This window comes from Desmodus rotundus, chromosome 5 (genome assembly GCF_022682495.2).
Source record: "Desmodus rotundus isolate HL8 chromosome 5, HLdesRot8A.1, whole genome shotgun sequence".
Taxonomy (NCBI): domain Eukaryota; kingdom Metazoa; phylum Chordata; class Mammalia; order Chiroptera; family Phyllostomidae; genus Desmodus; species Desmodus rotundus.
The window spans coordinates 35,609,415-35,635,805 of record NC_071391.1 but is presented as its reverse complement, the minus strand read 5'-3'; the positions used below and the strand labels follow the sequence as shown (position 1 = coordinate 35,635,805).

The 26,391-nt window shown below is 36.0% G+C and overlaps 1 protein-coding gene across 1 annotated transcript in view; it reads left to right on the top strand.

Moving 5' to 3' along the window:
* PDE3B (phosphodiesterase 3B) overlaps positions 1 to 26,391 on the top strand; it is a 153,449-nt gene that overhangs the window by 87,600 nt on the left and 39,458 nt on the right. The window contains exons 2-5 of the mRNA XM_024558827.4: positions 4,792 to 4,842; positions 10,230 to 10,478; positions 12,831 to 12,973; positions 20,458 to 20,564. Of these exons, the coding sequence (XP_024414595.3) occupies positions 4,792 to 4,842; positions 10,230 to 10,478; positions 12,831 to 12,973; positions 20,458 to 20,564 (550 nt within the window). The remainder of the gene's footprint in view (positions 1 to 4,791; positions 4,843 to 10,229; positions 10,479 to 12,830; positions 12,974 to 20,457; positions 20,565 to 26,391) is intronic.

Genomic DNA, 26,391 nt, shown 5'->3' with positions numbered 1-26,391 from the left:
AGTTCCTTTGCCCCTGAAATAATCCAAGTCCCAAGTACCTTACAGAAGGCTTGGGTATTTGAGATTTGTTCTGGGAGACTTTGTATCCCTGTTTAGCCAGGAAGTTTAGAGTAGTATTTAGAAGAGTATTTAGTGTTTAGGGGAGTATTTTTGTCAGAGGCCACCTTGCTGATGCTTGCAATGAGGATAGCATCTACCTAGTGCTCCACTGTCCATTTGAAGTTCCCTTAGATCTCTGGCTAAAGCCTCTCTAAACTGTGGGGAGTTTTAGAACCCCTAGGAAGAACAGCTCAATAATATATCAAATGTAATGTCTCCTGAGATTTAGTGCTCAAGGGTATATAAAAGGAGGTGTCTTATAAGGCCAGTACAGTGAACCACCAAAATTTCCCAAAGTAGTCAGCAAAGTGTAAACATTATGGACAGCCAGGTGATGTCTTCCACTATTTTGGTTGATGGCCCTCGGGTCCTGGAAAAATCGGTATTCCGGAGTATCTAATTTCCGTACTGGTATCAATAAAATGGGAGTACTATATGGGGAACGAGTAAGCTGATGTTCTAGGAATGCCCTTGCAAATGGCTGGATACCCCTCCTTGCTTGTTAGTTTATAGGTCCTGTTTTAGATGGAGAGATGTTTACTCCTACAGTTGTATTTGGATTGGGGTGGCTGTTTTAGCCTTCGCAGTCCTGCCCTTTGCCCATACTTCCAGACTTATTTCTTGTGGGATTTCTTTGGGTCACTCAGCCAGAATTTCTTTCTTGGCTAAAGCCAGTATGCCGCCTTTCAAGCACAAGCTTCTTCCAGAGGTACCTAATATCAATCCAGCTGTGGGCAAAGGTGATCTGGGCATTTAGTTTAGTCAATAAATCCCATCCTTAAAGTTGGCACTGGCCATTCTGGCAATACAAGAAGCTATTATGCTTAAGGTTTGTTTTTGCCATTTGGCAATCCATTGGCTTCCATAGTGACTCTCCTGACATTCCAGTCATTTGCCTTGTTTTAGAGTAGTTTATTCAGCCTTGTGTTTAATACAAAATATATGGGTTCAGTGTTAATCAAAAAGTCAATTAATTTCTTTCCCACCATTAGAGTGACATAAGCTTCCATGTGGGTGGTGCTGAAGGAGCCACTTGTGTTGATCAGAGGCCCTGGGCCCTGACACTCAAGGATAACTGGATCATCTGTTATGCTCCTCGTTCCTCTCTGTCCTGTTGTTTGTTTAAACTTGGGTATTTTCCCTCCAATGACCCTCTTGCCTGCAGTAAGTACATTGTTTAGGGCCTACTTTTAGGGCAGGGAAGAACAGCCCTCTGTTCCCAATGCCCATATCTTGTTCATTGTCTTCTTAACACCCTCTGGGTTTCACAGCAGCAGTCAGCAAGTCAGCCTGTTGCTTCATCTTTGTGGTTCTTTTTCCCGGGCCTTGTCTCTGCTATTGAACACCTTAAACGCAGTCTCCACCAACTGTGATAGAGGTATTCCAAAGGTGACTCTCCACCTTTTGAAGCTTTCTTCAGATATCAGGGGTACTCTGCCCCAAAATAGTCATGTTCATGACCTTTATCAGGGGCTTCTGGGTCCCAGTATTTTGGTGACAGGCTTCAAAAATACATTCTACTAAGTCCCTGGCTACTGTGGTTCAATGGATTGAGTGCCAGTCTGTGAACCAAAAGGTTGCTGGTTTGATTCCTGGTCAGGTCACGTGCCTGGGTTGGGGGCCAGGTCCCCAGTTGTGAGGGGCATGTAAGAGGCAACCAAACGATGTTTCTCTTCCTCACACATTGAAATTTCTCTCCCCATCTTTCTTCCTTCCCCTCTCTCTAAAAATAAATAAATAAAATCTTTTAAAAATAAATTCTAAGAATTCAGACGGGTTTTCATCTGGACACTGCTTTGGCTGCTGGACCTCCTTTGTTTGGACACTCCCTTCCTTAACCCAGCCAGAAGGCAATTCTTGTCATGTTCAAGCTTGGGCTGATCCCCATCGTTTATATTCCAATGTGGTTCAGTAGTAGGGACAGCAGTTGTGGCTTCAGCTCCCACAGGGGCTTGGGGTGTCTCATCATGCAGGCGACTAGCTTCTTCCTTTGTCTTTTCTAAGATTGTTCTTTGGCAGTAAGCAGTGTGTTCAGTAGACGTTGACTATCTGCTCAAGTCAGGTTATGAGTGTCAAAAATGGAGGAAAAGAGACTTTCTTTCTAGGATTGTCCCTATAGGCAGGCATACTGTTTTTCCGGTGAAAGAGGTCAGAAGGTGTGAAGGGAGTGTATATCTTGACCATTTCTGCTACTTGTCTGTTAGCATCAATTCCTCCAATTGGCACCTGCCTCAATGGGAATTACTGGCACCACTCCCGCCTAGAGTGGACTCCTAACCAAAGTGGGTACCCTGCTGGATGTGTGTGGTGGGGGAACCACTCCTGAGCCGGGCGGAGTACTTCCTGCAGCCAGAGAAGTGGGGCAGGGGCTGCAGCTATGTCATTGCCACATGGCAGTGGAATGGCCACAGCTGCTGAAACATTAAGCTGGGGTAATAAATAATAACAACTCGTCTTTATTCTCCTGGGATTCTTGTAAGCCTTGTCCGGTTTCCCAGCGTGCTGTGTCATAATTTTGCTTTTCATTTGAATAGGCTTATTCTGATACAAAAGCATAAACACTAGTACATAGGGGATTCCATCCCATTTTTCCTCTCTTTTACAGAATAACTCAAGTTGCAGCATGTTCAAGCTTGGGCTGAATAGTAGTTTAAGTCCCCAATTGCTGGCTAGTGTTCTACAGACTTGAGAGCATATTGTGGCCATGTCAGGTTACAGAGAATAAGCATTTGCTTTTCTTGAATGGTTCATAGCCAAACACAGCCAGTTCTGTAAGACGCATACGGGGCTGCACTGAGGCGTGGTTAGCCATACAGTTCTCCAGGGTCATCAGTAACAAACCAAGTCATTTTGAAGAGAAAAATCAACCTTTAATTTTGCACTAATTTAACTTCTGATGTTTTAAATTCACTTACTTGATTAGATTTCTTTCAGTCTTACTCAAGTTTAACCACACAAAATTTCCTCTCAGGTTTTCACAAACCTTCTAACTTTTCTAATCCCTCTTGGTTTGTCTCTTCTTACTCATTCAGAACTAACCATCTTTAGTTTAGTACAAACTGCTTTCCTCTAATTCCTTCAAAAATATATTTCTATACCTTATACTTTCTTTTACACAGAAGGCTGTATACCAGCAATTTGTAGTATTCACTGTACCTGTTTTCAGTTCCTCATAATGCAGGGGATTTCAGACAAAGACCTGCTGCTTTTTGGTAAATGTATTTTTGATCCTAGAGAAACTGACTGCCAAGTAGGAATGAAATTTAGGGATTTTAGGTTATTGTAATTTTAATGTGAGTGTTTTTAGGAAGTTATCAACACCTTAAACTGCATTAATGTCTCTAGAATCTAGAATGTATGCTGGTTAATTCACAATCTGAAATAATTTTATCACAATAACACAGGTCCATATAAAATACTGCATACATTTAAAGTCTCCTAAACCATAGCCATTTTGGGGTACTGGTCCATGAGTTGTGTAAGTGGTTATAACATGTCTGGGTTTCTTTGGGAAACAGTAGGTTTCTCTTTGCTGGTGAGAGATGACTTTCTACAAGAATGTTGACCAGGAGATGGTGGTAATGCCAACTGACAAATTTTTGGGTGATTAAGGGTCAGTATAGTAGAATAGAGCTCTGGCAAGCTACAGCCCACAGACCAAATCCTTCCAGCAGTCTGTTTTGTACAGTCCTAAAGCTGAGAACGGTTTTACATTTTAAAGGGTTGTAAAACAAAAACAAAAAATATGCCAGAGACCTTATGTGGCTTGGAAAAGCCTTAAATATTTACGATCTGTCCCTCACAAAAAAAGAAGTCTGCCAACTCCTGATAAAATATTGGACAGGTGATAGTGTAGATAACACTTTAGGATCTTTTGCAACCAAGGAGACTTAAGACCCAGTATAGGAAACAACACAAATCAGTATATGGAAATTGTGTGATTACATCACACATTAATTAGGCATATGATAAATTATTTAGGCAAAAGGAGACCTATTATTTAACTAATTAAACTTAAAACACATTTAAGATTAATGATAGGTTAACAGTTATAGCTCGCTAAATTAAATCCAGTTTTATCTCCTTGAGCATAGTGACTATTGGATGAAGAAGCAGCCAGAAAGCCTGATAGGAAAAGAGGGGCAGGAAAAAACTAGTCTGGGACTAAGAAGTTACCATTGTATAAAAAGACAAACAGGAAAGCTACTAATTATCTGCATGTTAAAAAAGTTGTGTGTTGCTTTTTATGCACCATTCCTATGAACTTAAATCTAACCACAACCACAAGCTTTTGACAGAAGTGCCTTATTGGTAAGGAGATACTGCTGCCATTGACATGGGTTTTAAAATAATAAGTGATGACCATTTGTAGGATGGGGGGGGGGCTATGTGATGATTTATAATTTTTCTTGCATTTTTAGTGACTGCATGTGATTTTTGATTTATATGTTCCTTTGTGTGGCAGTAGATATTTTGAAGGTTAATATAGCTTATTTTTGTGGCTATTCTGGCGTTTGATTTCTCAATCACAGATTGCATAATTAATAAAATATTCTGTCTAGAGATAGTTTTTTTCTCACCTTCCCAGTTCTCTCTGAAATTTAACCTATTTGAAGTATAATTCAGATGCTCCATTTTGTCTTACATATATTTGTTTATTCTGGTTTGTAACTAAGTTATTTTTTTTTCCAGATGATTCTTTGGGATTGGGACTTAAAGCAGTGGTATAAACCTCATTATCAGGTAAATATGTGATTATTACCAATAATATCTATAAGGAAACTTTTGACATTTAAAGTTACACTCACAAGATTGCTATGATACAAGATTTTATTTTCCTGAACTAAAATAACCAGAACTTTTATTTAGGTAGGTTACATTTTAATTGTAAGGGAAAAATAAAAATGGTAAGAAATCAAGCATATTTAATTATTTTTAAATGCTGCTAATATAATCTGGACTCAGAATAAACTAATAACTATATATTAAAGATGAGATTTTTTTTTCTGATTGCGGGCAGGAAATCAGAAAAAAATAGATTAAAGGCCATATGAGTGAAAAAGCAAGTCAATTAACAATATTTTATCAGGGAAGCACAATCTTTTTGTTATTGGTAAACTTTTTATTGAATTAAGCATATAGAAAATTGCACAGCTTGATGAATTTGTAACTAATTATTCCATGTGACCAGTACCCATGTCAAGAAATACCACGTTAGCAGCATCCATTCCAGAAGCCTCACTTATGCACCATTCTAGTTATTATTTCTCCAAAGATAATCCCTACCCTGACTTCAAGCAATTAGTTTTGCTTATTTGTGAAATAGATATACATATATATAAGCATTTAATATGTACTATGTAAGGATTTTGTTGATTACTTAAGTAATACATGTTTGTGTCAGAAGAACTGAAAATAGAAATACAGGAGAAAAGTCTATTGTAAACATCAAGCAATAACTATGTCATGTTAACCTTTGATGCTTATATTTACAAGTCTTTTTCCATTGTACTGAAATGTGTTTGTATATTCCATTCTACAAAAATGATACTAGGTTTAATATGCTTTTTTGAAACCTGATGATTTACACACATAGATGAACATTAATAAATGTTAAATGTCATTTGTGTTTATAGAAATGTTAACCCCTGTTTATGAGAGTTACTATTTAGTTACTTGTCCCAACATCAATTGTTGGAAAATTAATATCCTTTTAAATGGTCTTTATTTTTAAGAAGTGTGAATGGAATAGTTACAACAGCCCATAGGAATAAAATATTCTCTTGGTTTTGGTGAGAAAATAACTATTGTAGTCAAATGAAATAAAAAAGACCACATGTGACCTAAAAGGAGCTGGTTTCTTGACCTACAGAGTGGATTTTCTCATCAGTCATATAATATATTGAAGATCTTCAGTTTGTTAGAGTATCTAAATCATCGGTAAAATCTAAAGATGAATTAGGACCAATGGTTCAGAGCATGGGCTTGTAGTCAGACTGACTGATTTTGTGATATCTCGCACCTCTGTCCCTTTTTTCCTTCTTTTCCCGTTCTTCAAATTTCTCTTCCTAATAATTCTTTATAATAAATCTGAAGTGTAACATTCATATATAAAAGTGCACAAGTCATAATTGTACAACTTGATAAATTTTCTCCAAGTGAATATATACATGTGACCATCTTATAGATGAAGAATTCAGCACCTGAAAGCCCTCTTCTGCTTTCTTCTCAGTCATCTACTTCTTCCAAGTGTTACTGTGTTTCTGGTTTGTCATCACAACTTAGTTTTTCCTGTGTTTGAATTTTACATAAATGGAATCACTCACGTAACTTCTGTTTTGCTTCTTTGAGAATTTTATCTGTGAGACTAATTCATATTGCACATAATACTATGTATGACCTTACACAATATGGTCCCTTACTTTTCTCTCTTTTACTTCTCTAACCTCATCTTCTAGCACTTTCTCCTTCATTTACTCTGCTCCAGCCGCACTAACCTCCTTGTTATTTCACAAACAAGCCAGGCAGTCTTCTGCGTCTAGATTTTCACACTTGCTAGTCTCTGCCTGGAGTGCTCGTTTCTCACACCTCTGTCAGGTCTTAACAAATTTCAGCTTTTCTTGCTTCATTCTTTCTCTTCTCAAAAACCCATGGTTCTCCATTGCCCATATTTCTTAGCTGGGAATCCAGTGCAGTGTTCTCAAAAATTTGGTTCCAGCATGCCCTCCAGCCTTATTTTTTACTGTTTTTATTTTTAATATAGTCTGTATGTTTATAATTTTATGTTCTCTGCACCTTGCTATTTTACCACTTTTTACCTTTATTTATGCTCCTTCTTGAAAAATGAGCTACCCAAATACATATTTGTTTAGTTTTATTGTAAAACATTATTTCCTCAATCTTTATAAATGAAATCCTACAAAATGCTACCTCTCCCATAAAGTTTCTGTTAACCCTTCAGATTAAAGTTATCTATATGTCCTTTGAACTCTAATACCATTATATCTATGTGTTTATATCATTTTTCATAACAATAGTAGTAATATTTATTGCACTTTTCCCATATGTGCTATACAGTGTATTATGTGCTGTGCATGTGTCATCGGGTTCAATTTCTCCCTGTTAACTACAACTATAAACTCTGGGAATAATTGTATGTGTGGAAATAATGTGAGGCAACCAAAGGAGAACTCTGAAACATGGAAAGAGCAGGGTGGACTGGTCAGGGACCTCCATATTGAATGAACCACATAGTGACAGGGTTTCCTACAACCCAACAGCAAAAGGTGACTCCAGTCCTGACTCTCAACTGAGCAACCGAGTGTGATGCAGGTAGGCTCATTCTTCCCTGAGACTGAATTGTCTTGCCAACAATACCAAATGAGTCTGGTGGCTCTGGCAAGAGGGACTTGATCAGGAACCCCACCTGACAGTAAGTGGCCAAGGAAAGTATAGTCATGCACCACTTGACATGGTACGCAAGTTTGTCATTGTGCAAACATTATTGAGTGTACTTGCATAAGCCTACATATGGTACAATCTACTACACACTAGTCTATATGGTATATACCATCGTTGTATATGTGGTGCGTCATTGATCAAAATGCCATGATGAGGCCTATGACTGTACTCTCATTCCCCTTTGGTCATGGGGTCCCCTTCCCCAGTGATAGACATGGGTGGCCAGACAGCCTGGCACAGGGGATATTGCCACAAGTGCCTAGCCCAGGAAGTGTTCTTTGTCCCTATGGCCTGGAGTCTCCCTTCTCCCGTCTGGAGGTACTAAGCAGCCAAATGTGAAAAAGTTCCCTTTTCTCTCCTCCCATAACCACCCCAGACAGAGGCACCATCAGGGACCAGTGGGAACCCTAGTAGCACCAGAAAAACAAAAAACAAAAACCAAAAAACAACAGACTGAAATACCACTGTGAATGACCTGAAAATTAAGTTGTCTCTAGAACCACTGCCTGAAAGAAAAAGTAGACCAGGGTCTGTGTACAAAATCTAAACAAGACTATCTCCTAATATAAAAGAGTTAAATAGGACCCAGTCTTCAAATAGTACATTAAGCATTATTTGCCCAAATGTTGATGATAAAATTAAAAAATCACTTGTCATAACAAGATCCAGGAAAATCACAACTTGAATGAGAAAAGACAGTCAATGCTTACCACCAAGATGAATCAGATTTGGAATTACCTGACAAGGAAATTTAAAGCAGCCATCATAAAAATGTTCTAACAAGCAATTACAAACTCTCTTGAAACAAATAAAATAGAAAAATCTCAGCAAAGAAATAGAAGTTATAAACTGGATACAAATGGAAATTAAAAACTTACTGAATAGGCTCAACAGAGGACAAAATCCATAAGCTCAAGGACAGAGCAATAGAATTTTCCCAATTTAAACAACATAGAGAAAATAGATGGAAACAAAATGAACAGAGCGTTAGGGACCTGAGTGACACAACGAAAGATCCAGCATTTTCATCATCAGCATCTGAGGAGGAGGGGAAAAAGAGTGGGTTTAAAGGAGTATTTGAAGAAATAATGGCTGAAAACTTCCCCAATTTTGTCAAATACATTATTCTACAAACTCAGGAAGCAAGGTGAATACCAAATAGGATCAATTGCAAAAACAAACAAATGAACAAACTTTTGAAAACTAAAGACAAAAGTATTTTGAAAGCAGCCAGAGAGAAATGACACATTATCTGTAAGGGAACACCTGGTCAGATAACAGCAGATTTCTCATTTGGGTGTAAGGAAAATAGATGCTATTATATGTAATTTGTGGAAGAATGGATTTGACAAACATGTGAGGGCAGGTTTATAGTAATGATCAAATTTTTACGTGTTAATTAACTTTGGCTTAGCAATTCAAATTAGGGAAAGCCATTTGTCAGAAGTATGCTTAATTATCTATACTGATATATAGAGAAGTATTTGTTTATAAGACTAGAAATAGCTGGGCTACGCCTCAGTAATGGGGAATGTTTTAAAATAAAAATTAATACAAAATAATGCTTCACAAGTAAAAGAAAAATAATTCCACAAAGAGCAAAGATGTTACTTAGCTAATTATTGGTCAAACTTTTGTAACAATTTTTCTATTCTAAATTATGTTGAGGCTACTTAAAGTTTCATGGTGAAATCGTGAAATACTTTAAATACTTATGAATTCCAAATACACTCAAATGCAAGTTCAAGGTACAATAAAACACACAAAAGTAACATTTAATTACTGTTCTGATTATCAGTGTACTTATTTCTATGGGTAATTGAATTGAACAAAAAGTAAAAATCATGTATGTATACATTAATGAAATATTTAAAATTTTAAAAATATATTTTCTACCCATTTTTAGGGCCCAGCGTGATGCTATCCTTTCCATGAAATTTTGTAGACCATTCACTTCAAAGTTATCACTATCTCCTTTGAACTATGATACCATTTTTCTGTATATTTATCTATTTTCCATAACATTGATTTAAATATGTGCACCACACATTGCTTCATGAGCTTTGCATGTATGTTAACAGATTTAATTCTCAGATCAGCCCTTAATGAGGTAGATGCTATTATTACCCCCATTTTACAGTTAAGAAACTAAAAAGTTCAGATGTTAAATGACTTGCTCAAAGTCACACAATTAGGTTGAAGTCTAGATTTCAAACTCATCTTTGCAACAAAGCTTTGCCACTGTTCTACACTGCCTCTTAAGTAAGGTAAATGAAAGAAATGCTATATATGTGTAAAAAATTTTGATTAAAAAGGAAGGAAATCATCAATAAATTAATAGACTGTTCAAGTTGCAGATTTTGAAATCAATACAAATTTAGTTCTATGCTAAAGTTATGAATACTGTTTAATATGAGATATGCATGAAATACAGAAAAAAATTAAGATTCATATTATCTCCCATATACTTCAACATCCAAATTTGACACTTGATCTTACCCAAAAGGCCCTGAAGCAATCAACCTCCAAATTTTTAAAGTGAGAATTATACCATTGTTATGTCATTTATGTCATGTACAAATTAATGAATATTAATGTTTAATAGAATTATCTTAAATGTTGAATTTTCTGTGTAATAAATGTATAATTTTCCTTTGTTTTCCTTCTAGAATTCTGGAGGTGGAAGTGGAGTTGATCTTTCAGTGCTAAATGAGGCTCGCAATATGGTGTCAGATCTTCTGACTGATCCAACCCTCCCCCCACAAGTCGTTTCTTCCCTGCGGAGTATCGGCAGTTTGATGGGTGCTTTCTCCGGTTCCTGCAGGCCAAAGATTAACCCTCTCACACCGTTTCCCGGATTTTACTCCTGTTCTGAAATAGAGGACCCAGCTGAGAGAGGAGATCGAAAACTTCACAAGGTCGCAATACAGTAATTAGCTAGCCCTGTTTATCACATTAGATTATATTTTCAAATTGTTCATTAAAATCTTAGATAACGTACAATTTCTTTGGCAAGCATCAGCTTCTTTTCCAATTTATTGAGTTCTTGGGGCTTTAGAGGTAGTTATCTCAAATAATTTGAAACGAGTATTCAGGTTTTTTTCTAAATAACTTTGCAGTTATAACTGCATCAGTAACAACTATTTATTGTTGTTTTTTGTTTTTGTTTAAGTAGTAGAGCAACAAGCAAATTTAATTTCAGGCTTGTATAACAATCTAGTAGTCAAATCATGTCAGTAATCTATTTACTCTTTAGAATCCAGGAATGGTTCTTGTTGAGCGAAGTAATGATCATTATAATGTTCATTTTATGCATTACATAGCATTATGTATTTTAAATTAATTTTCACATTTTTAAAACTCTTCCGAGCCCCCTCCTCTTTACTCACTGGAGATTGCTACAGCCTAATAGGTATTGATTTTTCCATGATCAGAAGTGGGATTAATTTAAATGTCAATGCTTCAAAATATGATTTCCTTTAGAAAATAATACTGTTCTAAATAGGCATACATTATGTCCAGAGTGCTTTTAATTATTTTATTTGATTATCAATGTCTTTACCAATTACTAAAATGATAAAACTAAAAATATAAACATTTTGGAGATTATTCTAGTTCAACTACTACTTTGTTTTATAGGTAAAGAAACTAACCAAGAGAAGATAAAATTCAAATCAGTTCATTTTGTTCACATATAATAGTGTGTAGAGAGCTTAGAAAAAATTAAATATAGTTTTTTGAGGGATTTTGATTATCAGTTAATTTCATTTTGTTCTTAGCATTAGGGGATAGAAATGTTGAAAAACTAAGCAAGCCTGATTAGGGCAGAAATTTGGTAATTATTGATTACAGATGTGGATCATAGGTAGTTATGTGGTGCTTTTATTTTTAAAAAGTATATATGGTATCACCTGCATTAGTCAAAATCCAATTAACAATGATACTTAGGGTTAATCATAAACATCAAAACTGGATAGCAAGAAATTCATCAATAAAATAGCCAATATATTCTTGAGTTAGTTGTCACTTGACCTATTGCTCTTCCTTCATATTTTCCATTGACATTTGATGTTTACAATAGTAATTTAAAAAAATAGTTCTTAAAAATCTTATTTGTAAAAATCATATTGATAGTATTATTATTTTTACTATGTTTACTCTGTAAAGTGTACTGGTACATTTTCGCAACATTTAAACAATAATATTGAACAGGATGCCTGAATGCATCATTTCTTGAACATTCTGGTTAATCAAGCTTGTTACGGGTACTGGAATGTACTGGTAAAAATCATAGAAGAACCAGGAAGTAACCCTTATTTCTTTTCTTAGTGTTCTTTAACTTTACTTGAATTTTATATCTAATTTGTCTCTGCTTTTGGAAAAGAATGTAAGAAGCCTAATGCCACTTCAGAAGAGAACAGCAACATTTATGAAAAAAATAATTAGTAAGGAAAAGGCAGTTGGAATAGATAATTTAGTGTGAAAGTCAAATACTATGTTGAGAAACAAGAGAGATTATATGGACCTAAATTGCAGCTATAAAGGATTATGTTACATGAAGAACTTTTTCACTATCCGCCTCACTAACCATGAACATTTAGTAAATCAACATCCTTGGGAAAATTTAAAATATAAAAGATATTTTTCTCTCAGAGATGGTTTCAGTGCCTGCTGATAGGGGAAATTCATAAGAAGCAGAAACTGTTTTCTGTTCATGTCAGCAAGACACCTGTTCACAGTGGTAAAAAACAGAATATTTTTAAAAATCAGGGTAAAATTTTATTAATGCTGAAGGTGTTCTGGATTTAATTTAATCATTAATTCAAAAAGCAGCTCAGAATCCTGCAGTTTCTCCAGATTAACCTCGGTAGACATTATTAGCATAGTACTGAAAATATAAAGGTTTAGGAGACAGGGCTGACAGCTCTTGATTCTAATCTTGTCCTCTGAAGTTGTTTTTTAGGGTAAATCTTTCATATGTACTTTTTAAATGATCAATTGTTTATTTCTCATGATACTAGGAATAAAATGTGCAAAAGAAAAAATATATAGTTAAATAAATTGTAGGGAGTTCAAAATCATTGTTTAGTAGGAGAAAGAATGGTATGTAGTATGTGAAATTTGGAGTAAAATTGACATACTTTCAGAATAAAACATTCTGTTTCCCCTTTACATGTTAAAAATGCTTTGTATTTTAATATGCCATCTTTAATAATACATATACAGCACATTATAGGGTGACAATTTTAACCACTGTTAAATTTCAACAGGGACTAAACAGTAGGAACAGTTTATCAACTCCACAGCTGAGGAGAAGCTCAGGAACTTCAAGTCTGCCACCTATTGAAATTTCTGCTTCAAGGTGGGAACGCAATAATGGCAAAAGGACTCACCAAGAATTTGGCATTTCAAGGTAAAATCCCGAGAGCCTGTTAAACAAAACCTGAATTTGATACATTGACTTTGTTTCTGTGAAAAAAGTTTGATTTAGTTCTGAAAGCAGAAGCAAACAGTTGAGGTATTTTAGGTATAGGACAGCATAAGTAGTGATATGACATAATAGTGAAAGTGATTCTTAAAAACAAGCTCACATGTCTTATCCAAAAACTTAGGTAAGCTGGTTACAAAGCATGCTGGAGCCTTAAAGGAAGCTGGGATCCATTTAGGACAGGGTACTGAGAAAGCTTATAAATTGGTAGAGGTGGCATGAGCAGTGGCCAAGTCACATGCATTTAACACCCAAGGTAGGTCAACAGTTACTGAATTGTGAGAGGAGGAGCACATTCTCAGGGTTCATCTCAGATGTTAAACATCTTCTAAAAACATCAGTAACAGTGAAAAGAAGCTGGGAAAATGCAGGAGCTGAAATCTAGAAGTACGTATGTCCATTTACCCTGATAACAAAAGATTCGGTGCTTTGTCTTATAACCCAGAAAGATAGTTATCTCTTGTATGAATTGTAAGCCTCTGTTTAGTCAATTATCTAAGAATATTAATGAAATTGGAATCAGTGTAACTTTCCTGTTAAACCAGTTTTATTACTGAGTATATTTTACTTTTAGCTTGAGCTGTGTAGTTATCCACTTCAAACACTAGGTGGCAGGATTGGATCATAGCTATTTGTTAAAATCTGTGTTAATGATTGTATGTGAAATATGATCAGATAACTATAATTTTCCAGGGTTTTTTGATTTATTAATTTGATCTTATACAATACATTCAAATAGATGGACTCCTTATTAAGAATTGTATGACATGATATAAAATACAGGAATGAAGTATGAACGGTACAATTCAAGAAAATGAGCTTTGGTCCAAAGCTTTCCCAGAGCCTAAACATTATAGGTTTTTTAAAATTGGGAACAAGATATGGGGAGTGAATGATGTTAGAAACTGAAAATATGGCATATTTCTTAACCATAGTAAACATCATCTTGAGAATATTGGGTTTGAGAAAGAAGGATGAAAATGATTCATTTTTTAAAATTCTATCACACTGATGTAACACCAGCATATTTGCAATTAAAGAATTACTGATATTAAAGTGGAAACATGGTCCAAAGAAAACTAATCTTTAACTCTGAGAAGTGTTCACATAGAGGTCTATGTAGGCAGATTGATGTACTTACTTAACTCTCATGAAGGTTTAGAAATTTGGAGAAAAAAGTAATTGGTAGTGTTATGTACCATCTGCCTTAAAGAGATAAGGCTAAAAGTAATTTTTCTAGTGTGCTGAAGCTGGACCTTACCAGTAACAAATTTCTAAGTGTATTTTGAACATAGGTAATATAGGAATAAGTGAAGCATTTACAACTGTTACATCTTTTGAAATTCAAATCTCTAGATCAATGCTGTCCAACAGAAATTTTTGAAATATTTTATAACTTTACTGTCCAGTATGGTAGTTTCTTAGATATTGATTACTTGAAATGTGTTCTATGATGAAGCAATTAAATTTAAAGTTTAATTAAAATAGCGAGCTATATGTAACTACCATGTAGACATGTGTAGCAACCATATTTGACAGCATAGCTATATATCTTTAATGTATGGGGATGTTTGGTTTGACACAAAAGTAACAGATTTGTGACTTCAGATTCATGAAACATTCATTTGACTTAATATTGAGTGCTCTAGAACTGGATGGTATATATAGCCTACGTTTTTCAGTCTTGATTTGAATGCAGCTTTAGATTCTGATCATAGTGTCTCTGACTGATCTTAAAGTTGAATATGCTTTAAACATTGTTGTAATACTGAACTTCTCATTTCCTGAAACTGTCTGAAACCAAATAATCTCATCCCTTCAACTGCCCTTTTTGTTACTATTATGCTGGCTTTATTTCCTGGTACAATGCTACCCTCTAGTGGTTTCTTACAAAATTGATTTATCTAGAAAACTTGGTATTATTCTTGCATCCTGGGTTGTTTTGTTTTTGTTTTTTTTTTTTAATACATTTTATTGACTGTGCTATTACAGTTTTCCCATTTTTTCTCCCCCTTATTCTCCTCCGCCCTGCACCCCCCTCCCACCAGCATTCCTCTCTGTCCCCCCTTAGTTCTTGTCTATGGGTCATACATAAAAGTTCTTTGGTTTCTCCATTTCTCATACTATTCTTAACCTCCCCGTGTCTATTTTGTACCTATCATTTATGCTTCTTATTCCCTCTACCTTTTTACCCATTGCCCCTTCTCCCACACCCTGCTAATAACTCTCCCTGTAGTCTCCATTTTTATGATTCTGTTCTGGTTCTAGTTCTTTGCTTAGGTTTTTTTGTTTATTTGTTTTCTTAGGTTCAGTTGTTGATAGTTGTGAGTTTGTTGTCATTTTACTGTTCATATTTTTGATTATCTTCTTTTTCTTAGATAAGTCCCTTTAACATTTCATATAATAAGGGCTTGGTGATGATGCACTCCTTTAGCTTTACCTTCTCTGGGAAGCACTTTATCTGCCCTTCCATTCTAGATGATAGCTTTAGCTGGATAGAGTAATCTTGGATGTAGGTCCTTGTCCTTTATGACTTTGAATACTTCTTTCCAGGCCCTTCTTGCCTGTGAGGTTTCTTTTGAGAAATCAGCTGATGGTCTCATCGGAACTTCTTGGTAGGTAACTGTGTCCTTTTCTCTTGCTGCTGTTAAGATTCTCTCCCTATATTTAATCTTGGGTAATGTAATTATGATGTGCCTTGGTGTGTGCTTCCTTGGGTCCAACTGCTTTGGGACTCTGAGCTAACTGGACTTCCTGAAAGTCTATTTCATTTGCCAGGCTGGGGAAATTCTCCATTATGTTTACAAGTAAGTTTTCCATTTCTTGTTCTTCCTGTTCTCTTTCTGGAACCCCTGTGATTCTGATGTTAGAACGTTTAAAGTTGTCCTGGAGGTTCCTAAGCCTCTCTTCAATTTTTTTGAATTCTTGTTTCTTTATTCTGTTCTGGTTGAATGTTTGTTTCTTCCTTCTATCCCAAACCTTTGAGTCCCAGTTTCATTCCCTTCACTCTTAGTTCCTTGTGCATTTTCCTTTATTTCACTTTTTATAGGCTTCACTTTTTCCTCTATTTTGTGACCATATTCAACCATTTCTGTGAGCATCCTGATTACCAGTGTTTTGAACTCTGCAACTAATAGGTTGGCTATCTCTTCATCACTGAGTTGTATTTTTTCTGGAGCTTTGATCTGTTCTTTCATTTGGGCCATATTTTTTTGTCTCGTCGCATCTGTTACATAGTAAGGGGCAGAGCCTTAGGTGTTCACCAGGGTGAATCAGCCCCTGTCACTTCATTGTGGCGCTATATATGGGGGAGGGGTCTGAGAGGGAACAATGCAACTTGTTCGGCTCTTGGGCAGCTTTCAGTCACTTCCCCTGCTTCCCACAAGCAAATTGGGCCCTTCTGGTGCTGATTCCCAGGTGTGGGCTTATGTATGTTCTAGGACCCTGTGGCTTTTTCCAGTGAAAATCTCCTATGAGGTGGGGAGTTTTTCCCACTGCCTCAATACCCACAGGTTTATTCAGTCAGAGATTTTGAGGGTTTATTTTCCCCACTCTGGAACCCTGGGTTGCATGCTGTCTCGCTCCCCAGTTGTTCCTCCTGGTTTATCCGCATGCAAATGTGGGACTGCATGCTCCGCCAGCCACTGCCTCGCTTGCCCTAGCCCTGTCTGCCCTGGCTGCCCATCTCCACCTCTCGTACTGGCCTGGATGAATGTTTCTTCTTTAACTCCTTGGTTGTCATACTTCCACGCAGTTAGATTTTCTGGCAGTTCTGGTATTCTTTCTTTTTAAATTTGTTGTTGTCCATTTGGTTGTGCAAGGAGGCACAGTGTATCTACCTATGCCTCCATCTTGGCCAGAAGTCTCACAATATTTTGATTATGGGTATTGTAGTCATTAAGTTCTTGGACGCTTTATCAACGCCTGAGAATCAAAACTCTGTTATTCCCTCATGACAAAGCTGAAGCCTTATTTGGAAAAGTTAAAGTGACTAAAAGAGATAAGCAGTCTTACGAAGAATGAAAATACAGAAATGACTTGGAAAGCTTTCTGTCTGAAACTCCATTCAATCTTAACTTGTCCACTTCTGTAACCCTCTTTACTTGTTCTCTCTACCCTGATTTCTGTGTATCATTTTTAAAAAATGAGTTCAGATGTCACCTGTTAAGAGCAACATCCCGACATCCTTTTTCCTTGATCTCCAACAGGGTAATGTTTCACCTCTGAATCCCCTTAATACCTTTCCTTGCCTCTCTTATGTCACTTTTCACATTCTACCTCGTGTGAGAAGGTATCTGTGAAGAGTGGGATTGCATTAAAATGGATCTTTGAAGATAAACAGCTGCTTACCAAGTGTCCTGCAGGTGTATGGTATCCACATTGGGTTATGACAGTTGACACTACCTTCTACTTAAGTTTTGACCTTGGATGATGTTTCTTTAGCCAGAAGTTCCAGGAAAGATTGAATAATGCTTTTTTGGGTGACCTGACAATTGAACTACCTATCTCTGAGTTCCATTCTTAATACTTAGGGATACGGAATGGCTAAACTGTGATTCTTAGATTGGCCACGAGGACCTAGACCTTGCACGTGGACAAATATTCAGATATTCAGAGCTCACAGCTCACTTCTTTTTAAACCTTTCTCTGTGGAAAAAAAAAATAGGCAACTTGTGTCCCAAAACCATGTGGGCTATCAACTATAGTACTTCTGTACTAAAGAGTGTTAATTTAGTCTCAACCTATTCTGATTCACCGTCATCTCTGTGACTGCTCTGTAATTAAATCTAATAACATGCTGCCTAGCAAGAGTATGTTCCCTAAATAATGTACATGGGAATCAGCTTCTCAACTTTGTAATGCATAATTTATTAGAGATTCATTCCAAAGCTTGGACCCTATTTGAACTATAGTGATCCAGTGGGCTAATGGTGTTATCCCACCCAATTTTTAATGAGAATAGTTTTGTAAATGTAATCATATAGCCAAGTTTATACAACTGCTTCCCAAAAAAGGGGGGGTGATACAAACTGTGTCATGGTGATTTTCATTGATTGTCTAGAAATCAGCTCTTAGCATATGGCTTAACTCTGTGACCGTAACTTTTGATATCTTTTATAATGTATATGCACTAGGATTTGAAGACTGATTCCCAAGTCTGATTTTAATTGCCCTTCTACCCACTATTAATAATCATTGGGACCCCTAGCCTCTCTTGTTCTCTGCTTTGTTCAGTATTGTTTTCTATAATCTCACTGGGGTGTATATTTGTCTGGTTCTAGGCCAGGAATTAAAGAGACAATTCTGGAACTCAGCTGAAAACTTGTAGTTTGGCCTGTCTCTCTCAATTCTAAACCGCTAACTGCTTGTTATGATGTATTTCAATTATTAGAAGACCCTGGATCAAGGTAGAAGACTGTGAAGCAGTGCCATGGGTTATTTCTGAAAAGGAGAGATCCCTGTCTTTGTTTTAGATATTAACCAGAGAGTAGACTTTAGGAGAATACTGATTGTTCTGTTTGAATATTACCCTTCTTTCCCAGTCTCTCCCAATCCATTCGTAGGCAAGGAATACTCAAATACAAAGAATGATTAAGCAATTTGTAGGGAGAGGAGTTTATTGGATGGTATTATTTGCATGTTGTCTCTTCTTGTAAAACTATCAACACATTATTATTACTATTAGCTTCAGAAAAAATATTACAGAATCTGAAAGCTAAATGTTACCTCAGAAGTCCTTAATTCTAAATCTCTGATTTTACATATTGAGAAACACACACAGAGATAGAACTGTGTTGGGGAAAGAGCATAGTCAAAGAAATTGGAAGTTGTATTTTCGCTGTGTGAATTTAGGGACATTACTTACCCTCTCGAAACCTCATTTTCCTTATATGTAAAGTAGGAGAGTAACAGAGATAAAGTATGTAAAGTACCTAAAGCAATGGATGACACATGATCAATACTCAAGACAGCACTTTATTATAATTTTGTTAATATTAATAAAGAAGTTTTAAATGAATTGGTTGCCAACTGGTTTTACATGCCTTCTCTTTGTAATAAAGAATTTTTTCTATCATCGGGATATAGAACAAACTAGATTTCTAGACAAAGGCCCAAGGAGATCTTTAAAGCAGGAGTTAGCAAAGAAAGAGTCTATTCACTCAGAATTGGGGGGCAAAAAAGATATATTCTTTAGAAAAGTGAAAATAGGACCCTAAAGAGATCACTCATTTATTCCACAAACATCTGTTGAGCACCTTGTATCAGCACTGTGCAGTATCCACTGTGAATATAGATGTGTTTTATGGCCCCTACAGGAATTTAAAAATTAGCAAGGGAAAACGATCTGTAGCAATGGAATTTTAATACACTACGGGTAACTGTTATCATAGAGACAAAAAAAAGCATTTTTTGGTCACAGAAAAATAGACCTTTCTTGAGTAATGGGGTATGGAAGTGGAGAAAAGATGAAGGAATTGGGGAAGAGCTGAAGAACCTAGCCTACACTAAAAAATGCGGAGTGAAAAATATAGAGAATCTAGGTGTATCCTTGAGCCTGTGGCAAAGTACCCACATCAGGAGGTGACTAATAGAATAAAATAGGTTAGTGAATATCTAAGACAGGAAGGTAGCGTTTATGTTGTACTTGCTTTATGTATGGCACTGGGCCAGAGGTTTCAAATATATAATCTTTAACACATTTTATGTATCACATTGATATGATTGCCTGCCTATATTTAATTTTTTCATAAGAGCCCTAAAACCTATAATAAATATTTCAGTTATAAGAAATGACTGACTTAATGGATAATCAATATCTTTGAAGAGAAGGAACAGAAAATAGTGAAAAACTACATATTTTAGGCCAGAGATTCTCAGTGAAGCCCCTGGACTCGGTAACATCAGCATTTCCTCTAAGAACTTGTTAAAAATGCAGATTATCTGGCCCTAACCCTGGTTTACAGAAACAGAAATCCTGGGGGTAGGACTACAGTGTTAATGAAGCTGGCCGGGTGATACTGATAGCCTGCTTTATGCCAGGGGTCAGCAAACAGTGTGGCCTGTGGACCTCAACCTGTGGTCCACAACCTGTTTTATAAATAAAATTATACTGAAACACATTCATGCTTATTTATTACTGTTTATGGCTGCTTTTATGCTGCCATGGCAGAGCTGAGTAGTTGCAACAGAGACCTATGGCCTGCAAAGGCAGAAGAAGTATTTACCATTTATTTGGTCCTTTACAGAAAAGGTTTGCTGACTCCTGATTTAGGCTGTAGGCACTAGACAGATGTCTGAACTTTGAATGTATAGGCAGATTATTTGCTAATTGAATTGAAGACGATGAAGAAACATGAGGAAATTCCACACAGTTTTAAAATTCTTAACCTGTTATCTTTCCCTTTTAGTCAAGGATGCTATCTAAATGGGCCTTTTAGTTCAAACCTACAGACAATCCCGAAGCAAAGGTCATCTTCTGTATCGCTAACTCACCATGTAGGTCTAAGAAGAGCTGGTAAGAGATCATTTTTTATGATTTAAATGTGGGAGGTCTCAAAGTACATGGGAGTGCAAAGTTTTTTCCTTACACATTAATAGCTAATTTTGAATACTATTTTATGTGTTGTAAGTTAACATGACTAAGCAATTTGGGGTGGTTATTAGTTCACAATTTGCTCATTCATTAAACACTTCTTGAACATTACTATACAAGGAACTTGGTTAGGCACTAGGGATTCAGGGGGAAAATACAGAATTATTTAACTAACCTGAATTTTTGCAGATCCAGTACCCACATATCCAGAACAAGGGGAAGTCCCCAGAAAATAGTATTCAGTAGCATGGAAATTACGAAGAAAAAAAATCTTAGTATGAGAGTAGGAAAAAAACCCTGCCTATATCCTAAGTCATCCTAATAGGGATTTTCTATTTCCTTAGTTATTTGAGGTATAATTGACCTATAACATTTTATTAGTTTCAGGTATACAACATAACGTTACATATATATTGTAAAATTATCACCACAGTAAGTCTAATTAACACCCATCACCATTCATACAGTTTTTTTCCTTGTGATAAGAACTCTTAGCAACTTTCAAATATGTAATATGATATTATTAACTATTGTCACCATGCTGTACATTACACCCCATGACTTATTTGTTTTGTAACTGGAAGTTTGTACCTTTTGACCCCCTTTACCCATTTGCTTTAAAACTTTTTGGATGAAACGTGTGTTATAGAGACAACAGAGTAATGAAAGAGCAACACTGATGTTTTGCTTTCAAACTACGTTATGTGTGGTTTTGGACAGTAGTATATACAACCACAAAAGTCTTTTATAAAAATGTTTGGCATACAATAAATATTGAAATGTGAAGAATCAGAAAAATGTCATTGATAAGCAAGAAAAACAGACACTAGAAGATCTACATATATCGATATTGGACATAACAAAATCTTTAAAATAACAACGATGTTTTAAGAGGAATAGAAGGAAAGATGGACAAAATGGATGGATAATTTTAACAGAGAACTGGAACACACGGAAAAGAAACAGTGGACGTTTAGAAATGCATTTGATTAAATTAAAGTCTACAGGCTGGTTTAAAAACAGATTGGACACTGCAGAAAACAAGAGTAGTAAACTTGAAGACAGAAATAGAAACTATTTAAACTGAAACACAGAGAGGGGAAAAATATATAAATAATAAGACTTTTGGTTTCCAGTTTCACATGTTCCAGTCATCACTTCATCCTAATGAGTACAAAGCTGAACAGACTGCAAAATCAACAACTGCACTAGGATCTGTAAGAGAGGTGAAGGTGAGCACACAGGGCAAACTGCTGCCCTCGGGCTGGAAGACACAGACGGCAAATCAGGGAATGATGAGAGCCAGTGCTGGAAAAGGATAACCTGCATTGTAGGTGCCAAATTGCTGGAGGATGAGTGGGAACAACTCTGAGCTAAACACTTCAGCAGGAGAATCCAGCCATAGGGAGGCCCCCATAATTTTCTAAGATTCCCCTTCAGGAGCTTTACAAGCTTCCTACAGTAAATATCAGAGAAAATGCTGTCAGGGGAGGGGGAAAGGAGCCCTTTTTGAAATTCACTTTCTTCTTTTAATTTTATTCATTTACATTTTTTTTTAGAGGAGAAGGGAGGGAGAAAGTGAAGGAGAGAAACATGGACGGGCTAGCTCTCATATGCGCCAGACTGGGGATGAACCAGCAACCCAGGCTTGTACCCTGACCAGGAATCGAACCGGCAACCTTTCACTTTGCAGGACTGTGCCCAACCAGCTGAGCCACATTGGTCAGGGCAGAGCATTCTGTCCTTAGAGAAGCTAGTTAACCAGGGCCCAACCTGCTGGGGTATTATTAGAGCCTAACTGACCTGGGGGAAGGTAAATACCCACTATAGTCAGCCCTAGCTAGTCTCTTGTGAAGTTCATAGTCTAGAGGCATAGGCTCACTAAGAGACAGAACAAATCACAGGACCATAGAACACTTACCCTCCCCTCCACATTTCACCACCATATTTACCAAAGGCCTATTTGTAGCAGTTCCTTTTACCCAGTACATCATTTTGAGCTATCAAGAAAAAATTACAAGGCATATCAAGACGCAAAAAACACAATCTTTAGAGACAGAAAAAACAATCAGAACCAGATATAACAGGGATTTTGTAATTATCATGCTATGAATTTACAACAACTATGATTAATAAGCCAAGGGTTTTAATGGACAAATTTGACAACATGCAAGAACAGATTAGCAATTTAAGGAGATGGAAATTCTAAAAATAAATAAATGGGAGCGATCCGAAATGCTATAACAAATGAAGAATGCTTTTGATGGGCTTGTGAGTAGGTAAGACAGAGCTGAGGAAAAAATCTCTGAGCTAGAGGAAATGTCAATAGAAACCTTCAAAACTGAAAAAGAATACTCAAGACTGAAACAAACCCCAGAATGGAATATCGAAAGACTGTGAGACGACTACAAAAGGAATACCAGAAGAAGAAAGGAACAAAAGATATACTTGAAAAATAATGACTGAGAATTTTCTCAAATTAATGTCAGACACTAAAGCATAGATCCAGACTATTCAAAGAACATCAAACAGGATAAATACCAATAAATAATACCTAGGCATATCATTTGCAAATTATAGAAAAATTAAAGATACACAAAAAATCCTTAAAGAAGTCATGGGGTAAGGAGGAGGATCTGACCTCTAGAAGGAACAAAGATGAAAATTACTAAAACTTCTCAGAAACAGTGCAAGCAAGAACAGAGTAGACAGAGAAACAAGCATTGACAGAGAAATAATCATCAGCCTAAATTCTGTCCCCTGCAAAATTACCCTGTAAATATTAAGGAGAGTCCTGGCCAGTATGGTTTAGTTGGTTGAAGCATCATTGTCCTATAACCGAAGGGCTGTGGATTTGACTCCTGGTTACGGCACATACCTAGGTTGTGGGTTCAGTCTGTGTTCTGGGTGCAGGCATGAGTGTGTGCAACCTCTGGTTTGCACACATAGGATCCCCAGTCTGGGGTGGTTATGAGGGCAACCAATGATGCTTCTCTCTTGCATCAGTGTTTCTCTCTCTCCCTTCCTCTCGATCTGAAAGCAATGAAAAAAAATGTCCTCAGGTGAGGATTAAAAAAAAACTTTAAAAAAGTGAAGGAAAAAAGAGACTTTTAAAGACAAAAATTGAGGGAACTTTTTGCCAAGTAGACCTAATTTGCAAGAAACGTGATTGTAAAAGAAGTGATGTAAACAGAAGGAAAATAATATAGGTCAGAAACTCAGATCTATAGAGAAAAGAAGAGCATTGGAGAAAAAGTAAAGGCAAAATAAAAACTTATTTTTCTTAGATCTAACATGACAAAAGCCTACCCTTGTTTGATTTGTTTAGAATAATGAGAGCAGCAATGTATTTGAATTTGAGTGCTTATGTATATATTTTATGTAGGTACGTTTACGTATGCTTGCATAAGTGAAATGAATGATAGCAATGATACCAGGATGGAAGAATCAGCATTATTTTATTATTATAAGGTACACTACCCGTGAAGTGGTATATTGTTATTTGAAACTGGATTTGAGTTAGTTATACATGTTTATTGCAGACTCTAGCACAACCATTAAAAAAAGTAGAAAACAATCTATTTAATGAGTCTAGGAGTGTCACTCAGCAAATAATCAGAAACAAGAAAACAAAACCAGCAATAAAACAAAACTTGGGTGTGCAAGGGGGCTGATAACAGAATTGTTAAAGTATATTATTTTCTAAATTTTTCAGTTTTCAACAAAAAATTATGAGACATGCAAAGAATCAAGAAATTTTTGCCATGAATACAAAGAAAAACAGCCAACAAAGATTTTCCTGAGGGGAAAATGGGATTTTTGACTTAGCAATGTCCTTAAATCTGCTACTGTACATATGTTTAAAGAACTAAAGGAAACCATATCAAAAGTATTTAAGAAGAATGATAACGATAACAATGTCTCACCAATGAGAGAAAATAAAGAACTATATAAAATAAATTTAACAATTATATAAAATAATTGCCACTTCTCAATATTAAATGGGAGATTCTAGCCAGGACAGTTAGGTAAAAAGGAATAAAGGGAAGAAGTGAGCCTATATTTGCAGATGACATAATCATATATTAATAAAACCCCAAGAAATTCATTGACACTGTTCCAACGAGTAAACAAATCAATCACTGTGGCGGGATGCAAGATCATGTGTAAAAATCAGTTGTGTTTCTTGTACTTGCAATAACCAGGGCAGAACTGAAATTAAGAAAATAATTCTATTTCCATTTAGCATCAAAAAGAATTAAAAGGTTTGGAATAAATTTAATGACAGTGTAAGACCTGTACACTGAGAAGTATAAAACATTATTGAAAGAAGAGTTAAATAAATGGAAAAATATCCCATGTTCATTGATCAGAAAACTTAATATTGTGTTTGTTCTGGGCTCAGCACAATCCTTATTAAAATCTGACCTGACTTCTTTGCCGATACTGACAAGCTGATCTTACAATTTATATGGAAATTCAAGGGACCCAAAATAGCTAAAATAATCCTTAATAAAAAAGAAAGAATTGTAGGACTCATAGTTTCAAATTTTAAAATTTACTGTCAAGTTATAGTGTTCAAGACAGTGTGGCTGTGGCATAGGGATGTTACAAGTCTGGAATAGAATTGCGAGTCCATAAATAAACTCTTACACATGGCCAGTTGATTTCAGCAGAGGAGCCAACATGATTCAGTGTGGAAGGAATAGTGTTTTTAACAAATGGTGTTGGACAACTGGATATACACATGAAAAAGAACGAATTTGGAACCCCATGTCATCATACTTAAAAATTAAGTCAAAAGACGTCATAGAGTCAAATGTAAGAGTTAAACTGTAAAACTTGTAGAAAGCAGAACATCTTTGTGACTTTAGATATTGAGTAAAGCATTCTTAGATGTAACACCAAAAGCACAGTCCATGAATTTGTGAATCATATATTTGACAATGGACTTGTGTCCAGATTATAGAAGGATGTTTTACAACTCAATACAAAGACAAAGGACCTCATAAAAAATGGGCAAAAGGTCTGAATACGTGTTTCTCCAAAGAATATACAAATGGCCCATAACCACGTGAAAAGATGCTCAGCATCATTAATCATTAGGGAAATGCAAATCAAAACCATAACGAACTGTGACTGCACGCCCACTATGATGTCTTTAATTATAAAGACAGACAACATCAAGTGTTGATAAAAGTGTTCAGAAGTGGGAATATTCCTACATTGCTGTATCCACTCTGCAAGAGTTTGACAGTTCCATACTTGAGTAAAGAAATAAAATTGTGCTGTATTCATTGCAAATGAGTGGACTACAGTCACATGCTACTATGTGGAAATATCTTTTAAAAATGTCGAGTAAGGTAAGCAAGACGTAGAAGCAGTTTTATATACTGTCTGATTCAATTTACAAAGATCAAAAAAAGGGGACAAAACTAATCTAAATAGTTGAGATACGTATATATGTAGCATAAATACAAAGCAAGGCAAGAAAAACAGTACTATAAAAGTCAAAATAATGATTTCCTTTAATGAGAGGGAAGGCAGTTAGGACGGCGTTTTCGTGTCTTAGCTCAAGTGATAAGCATTCCTGTTGTAACTTCTGCATGCATATTCTATTTCATAATAAGGTTTAAAATAAAAAATGATGGGTCGGTATTGTAGAAAGTTTTTTTAAAAAGATTTTATTTATTTTTAGAGAGAGGGGAAGTGAAGGAGCAAGAGAGGCAGAGAAACATTGGTGTGTAAG